The sequence below is a fragment of the Garra rufa genome, chromosome 9 (genome assembly GCF_049309525.1).
Source record: "Garra rufa chromosome 9, GarRuf1.0, whole genome shotgun sequence".
NCBI classification, from domain to species: Eukaryota; Metazoa; Chordata; class Actinopteri; order Cypriniformes; family Cyprinidae; genus Garra; species Garra rufa.
The window spans coordinates 29,940,219-29,946,603 of record NC_133369.1 but is presented as its reverse complement, the minus strand read 5'-3'; the positions used below and the strand labels follow the sequence as shown (position 1 = coordinate 29,946,603).

At 33.6% G+C, this 6,385-nt stretch overlaps 1 protein-coding gene across 1 annotated transcript; it reads left to right on the top strand.

Moving 5' to 3' along the window:
• Window positions 1–987: 987 nt before the first annotated feature.
• LOC141343011 (protein lifeguard 1) lies at window positions 988–6,304 on the top strand. The gene is made up of 10 exons (XM_073847605.1): window positions 988–1,116; window positions 1,381–1,644; window positions 1,965–2,043; window positions 3,315–3,368; window positions 3,475–3,565; window positions 5,001–5,038; window positions 5,133–5,220; window positions 5,307–5,396; window positions 5,471–5,518; window positions 5,630–6,304. Exons 2-10 carry the CDS (start codon window positions 1,395–1,397, stop codon window positions 5,777–5,779), a joined length of 888 nt encoding a protein of 295 aa, XP_073703706.1. The 5' UTR covers window positions 988–1,116; window positions 1,381–1,394; the 3' UTR covers window positions 5,780–6,304.
• Window positions 6,305–6,385: the final 81 nt, after the last annotated feature.

Below are 6,385 nucleotides of genomic sequence, written 5' to 3'. Positions count from 1 at the left end.
CTGCTCACCAAGTCTGCATTTATTTGATCCAAAGTAAAGCCAAAATAGTAAACTTTTTAAATATATTTACTGTTTTAAATAACTCTACTTGAATATATTTTGAAAATGTAATTTATTCCTGTGATTCCAAGGCTGATTTTTTAGAATCATTACTCCAGTCACATGATCCGTCAGAAATCATTCTAATATTCTGATTTGCTGCTCAAAAACATTTATTATTATTATTATTATTATTATTATTATTATTATTATTATTATTATTATGTTGAAAACAGATAAAAGTATTAAAAATTATACTGACTCCAAGCTTTTGAATAGTAATGTTACAAAAGTTATTTATATTAGATAAATGCTTATCTTTGGTTCTTTCTGTTCATCAAAAAATCCTGAAAAAAAAAATAAGAAGAAGAAGAAGAAATGTTTCTTAAACAGAAAATCAGAATATAATGATTTCTAAAGGATCATGTGACTGACTGGAGTAATAATGCTAAAATTAAGCTTTGACCACAGAAGTAAATTACAATCAAACAGAAAGCAGTTGTTTTATATAGTGTATTTCACAATATTACTGCTTTTGCTTTATTTTGGATCAAATAAATGCAGGCTTGGTGGACAGAAGATAAATCTTTAAAAAAAAAAAACATTAAAAATCTTACTGGTCAAAAACTTTTGACTGGTAGTGTATGTTGCAAAAAAACACTACTATGCACTAATTCCAAGTCATCCACACAATAACTTGATTTAAAAGAACTTTTATGATGCTTTATGGCACCTTTTGCCATTTTTGGAGCTTGTTCATTAAACCACAAAGAGATTGTCTTCTAGTAAAATAAACTATAAAATAAAATAAAATCAAGAGGCACAAGTACTCTCAGTAGAGCACTAAGCAGAGATAATGTCACTCTTAATTTTAAATTTCTTTGTGAAATATCTTTCATTCATTGTGGAATGTAAAAAAAAAAATCACACACATGTGAACTTGAATGCAGGCACTCATGAATGTGTATTGATTTGATAAGCTATGCAAAGTCCTGTCCCTCTGGAGACAAACTCATTGAGAACAGACTTTGCCCTACACAACGCATAACAGGAAGCAGAGGGGTATTAGACCGAAAGGTAAGTGGCGGTTTTTTATCATTAAACAAAATTTAACAATATCATTGTCACTTTTGTGTATTAGATGAAAATTGTAACAATGTAACATACAATGAAGAGAATTTGACATCCTAAATGAATTTCAGATCTTAATCATGGCTACTCAAGATACATATGTTGTCGTATTAGTAGTGTTTGTCTGTTTGGATTACATCTATCATAAAACATTTTAAGAGTTTGTATTATTTACTCTCAATTTTCTAAACTGTGTCTACTCATACGTAGGTTTATTGAGAGATATGAACAATATGAACAGAGAGCCTCCCCCTCCGTACAACCCCTATTACCCTCCGCAATATCCAAATGCCACGCAGGGTAACTTTGGGCAGCCTATTGCTGGCATGATGCCCCCCGCTGGCCAGCCCACCCCTGGCATGATGCCCCACGTTGTTGAACATGTCAATATGGGGATTCCAGACAGCGCTCCCCCAGAATACAGCCAGGGATTTGAGGACGAGAACTGCTTTTCAGATGCTACCATAAGAAGAGGTCAGCTATGCTCTCTTGAAATGATTTTAATCTTTTGGTTATGATATTATAGTCACATAAAGGTTTTTTTTTTTTCAGTGTTAAAACATAATATGGTCAAGTTTCTCTGTGTGTGTTTACCACACAGCAAAAAAAAAAAAACATAAAATATCACTAAAATGTTTTTACAAAACAGATGTATGTATGTAGCTATTTATATGTAGGCCTAAATTAGGCATACAATCAAATTTGAATAATACAAGAACCTACTTATTTTAAATATGAACATGAATGTTCAATACTAAAAACTAGTTTCATGTCTTCAAATGTGCTTCCTGTAGGTTTCATAAGAAAAGTGTATCTGACACTTATGGTTCAACTATTAATAACTGTTGGAATCATCTGTGCTTTTCTTTACTGGTGAGTAGACTGGTGTTTATGTTGCCACACCTACTTCAATTAATTTCTAAACACAAATGACAGACAATGAAGTGTACTTAAGTGTTACTTCAAAGGCTTGGGCTTCTTAGACTTGTATACACCCAGATAAATGACTTTATTTTACTTTTTATCTACATATAAATGACTGATGTAAAATCCCAAACTTTTAAAAGGCAGTATAGCCTGTATATACTATATATGTACGTTTGGGATCAGTAAGAATTTTAATGTTTTTTTAAAGAAGTTTCTTATGCTCAATGTTTATTTGATCCAAAATACAGACAAAAATGTCAAATATTATTACGATGTAAAATAACGTCTTTCTATTTTAATATACATTAAAATCGAATTTATTCCTGTGATGCAAAGCTGAATTTTCAACATCATTACTCCAGTCTTCAGTGTCAAATGATCCTTCAGAAATCAATCTAATATGCTGATTTATTATCAGTGCTGGAAATAGTTGTGCTGCTTAATATTTTGTTGGAACCTGTGATACTTTTTCAGGTTTCTTTGTTGAATAAAAAGTTAAAAACAACAGCATTTTTTCAAAATAGAAGTCTTTGCTATCACTTTTTAAAATCAATTTAACACATCCTTTCTGAATAAATGTATTCATTTCTTAAAAAAAAGAATAAAAATGTACTGAACCCAAACTTTTGAACAGTAGTGTATATTGTTAGAAAATATAGATAATGTGAATCAGCATATTATTATGATTTCTTAAGGATCATGTGACACTTAAGTAATGGCTGATGAATTCAGCTTTGCATTACAGGATTAGATTTTAAAGTATATTAAAATGAAAAAAACATTATATTGTAATAACATTTCGCAATATTACTGTTTGTTCTGTATTTTTTGATCAAATATATGCTGATTCCACACTTTTGAACAGCAGTGTGTATGTACTACTGTTTGGGATCAGAAAGATTTTTAAAAAGAAATTAATAATAAAAAATAATACATTTTCATTCAGCATGGATGAATTAAACTAATCAAAAGTGACAATAAATACATGTATAATATTACAAAAGATTTCAATTCCAAATAAATGTTGCTCTTTGAACTTTTTATACATCAAAGAATTGTGAAATAAATGTATAAAAATGACAGTTTTCAAAACTGTTAATAGTAAAGATCTGAAGAATCATGTGACACTAAAGTCTGGAGTAATGGCTGCTGATTTTTGAACAGTAATGTGTATACAGTATAGTATTAATGCTGACATTTATGCCTTTTTCTCATAGGGAAACGCTCAACGACTGGGTGAAAGAGACATATTGGTTTACCTACACTATGATGTGAGCATTTCTCCTTTGTTCTGCATGTCATAAATAATATGCATGTATTGCATCTAATAGAATCCTTACATATGTTACACTGACTTCTTGTGTTTGACTTCATAAGGTGTGCAACTTTTGTTCTAATCATTGTGCTCGTCTGTTGTCCCGACATACGTCGCAAAGTTCCCTTAAACTTCATCTTCCTAGCGCTGTTTGTAAGTAAAGCACAGAGCCACTGTAGCATTTAATTGCGGTGAGCATTAAAGTGCCCCTATTATGCCATTTTAAAGGTAGTTAATATTGTTGTAATAGTCTCTTAAAACAGGTTTACATGTATGCAAGTTCAAAAAACACTTTAGTTTTCTCCAAAATTAGATTTATTTTTACCCCGTTTCTAAATGATTCGTAAACGACTCGTGTGAAGCAGTTCGAAGAATCAGTCTCTCTAAACCCCTCCTTTCCGTGAGCCCTCACTGCTGTGATTGGTCAGATGGTGCAGTCCTTTTGGATTGGTCTACCGCTACAGCGCAAAACGAAACGCCCATTGGCATAACTGAATGACAGCTGCGGAGACCTGTTAATGCATAGAAAAGATAGCCTCGATTTTACCCTATCAATTCGAGCCGGAGTCTGACGATGAAACGGTTGAAGTGTCACATCGACAAGAAACTGTTTTGCAAGCACGACTGGAGCAGGACGTTTCTCAGTGGGTGTCATATGTTAACTGTGGACAGTGTTTGCAATTTGCTTTTGTAAGCGAACCGGGCACACCTCTACGTTGTGAACTTCAACACTGTACAATCCATAACACTGCGTTAAGCCATCGTTTATCATTATCATTACTTAAACTAATAAGGCAGACAGACAGTCAAGCTGCATCAATCACAAGACTTTTTAGACTACATTGCACTCACAGCTGAACAACAGAACTACAGAAACGCAAGTTAGCCGCTTACCAAGACATGTGCGGGGTTGTTACACACCATAACGTACACAAAGACGTATTTTGAACGATCGCTAGAAAATACAATTATTAATCATACTTACAGGTAGAAGTTCAGAGGAGCAAGCCGGTCCAAATAAACTGGGCACTGATCCATTTTTTAAAACCAAGCGTTTGGTGAATCTCGCGTTGTAACATTACTCCCCAAGATTAGAAAAGCAGTCATCAGTAAAATGACGCGAACATAACACAAGATTGGCATTGGACTGCTGAGGTGTTGAAAAAATTAATGTTAACCACTGATAGTTTCATCATATAAAACAAATTCACTCTCACAGGCTGTCACAGCGCAGGGCGTCTTCTTGACATGATGTAATCCACGTGAAAATGGTAGGCCTGCTGTTTGTGGGCGGGCAAGTTGTTCGCGAAATTGAATGTGGGCGGACATTACGCAAATGTGTAGCTCGTGACGTGTGGCCGTTACAGAAAAAAGATTCGAATTGCTGACGACTCGTTTAGGCGAATGTGAGCCGACTCTTTTTTTTGATAGACAAAAACTTTATTTATAGTGCACTGTCGGCGTCACAACTTTGCAGATAGTTTATGTTCACATACAGCTACATGACACACTACATGAAATATCATATTTGAAAAGGCATAATAGGGGCACTTTAAATGTGATAATTCTGTGCTGTTTTCCCACACAGACAATCATAGAGGGCCTTCTTCTTGGCTCAGTGGTAGTGTAAGTAAAAAGCATCATTAAAATGCATTTCAATTATTCAAAAACTTTAGTTAGACAGCCAGTGTTATAGTAAGAAATTGTTATTACTATTCAGGTACTACTCAGCGGAGGCAGTGCTCTGGGCAGTGGGTGCAACTGCTTTGGTTTCTCTTGCATTGAGTTTGTTTTCACTGCAGTCTAAAGTAAGTTACAAAATTAGCTGTATGTACTCTATTAACAAATTTATAGTTATAATAAAGTAAGTAAACAGGCCATTGCTTGTTTTTAGTGGGACTTTACAGGTCTTTCAGGGAGCATATGGGTATTATGCTGGACGCTGTTTTCATTTGGATTACTCTGTGCAATTCTGAGATCACAGGTAAATCATCAACTAATATGTCTCTATCAGAAAAGTTTACTTGTTAATATTAATTCAACTTTTCTGTTCCAAAGTATTTGTACATCTTTTACGCATCACTGGGAACTTTGATCTTCTCTGTGGTGAGAACACATCTTTCTTATTTATGCTTATTCCTGTGTAGCTTTTTTGAAATGCATATGTGTAATCCTTTTCTAGGAGAGCTTTCATTCTCTTTTATTTTCTATTCTTAGTACCTGGTGATGGACACGCAGCTCATACTGGGTGGAAAGCACAAATACAGCATCAATCCAGAAGAGTACATTTTTGCTGCTTTGAACCTGTACCTCGATATTGTCACAATTTTCTTATTATTGCTTCAGTTAATTGGACTTTGTCGTTGATGTGGTTTATGAACATCATGCTTGATGCCCCACTCAAAACTTGTCTCATGTAGACTCCATTTTTTTAAAACATGGCTTTGTTGTGTCTGTAACATTTTAGAAGTTAAACTGAATTTTGTCTAGGCTATACACTTCCAGTCAAAGGTTTGGACACACTTCCCCATTCTCTTTTATGGGGAAGTGTGTCCAAACCTTTGACTGGTAGTGTATGTAAATCAGATTAACACAGTGAAATAATTTGGTGGTCAAAATTTTTTACTCAGAAATTGCTAGTAATACACTGAATTAAATGTGAATTTTGTGAAGTATGCTCAAATAATCTATATACTTACAACTTTAGATACCAGTTATTTTTTAAAAGTAAATGAAGGACAATGTCATATGCAATAGGCTTTGGGTTTTTGAGATACATTTTTACCGCTATTGTTCAAAACATGACTCCATTGTGTCTGTAACATTATGTAATAAATGTTCACTGTCATATCACTGTACTTTAAGTTAAATTCATTAAAGTGTCTACTGTCATCCGATTGCTTTGATTTTAAATTATTTGAGGAAAAAAAGCAATCTTTATGAGTTTATTATGAGTCCATTCTAAATACAGTT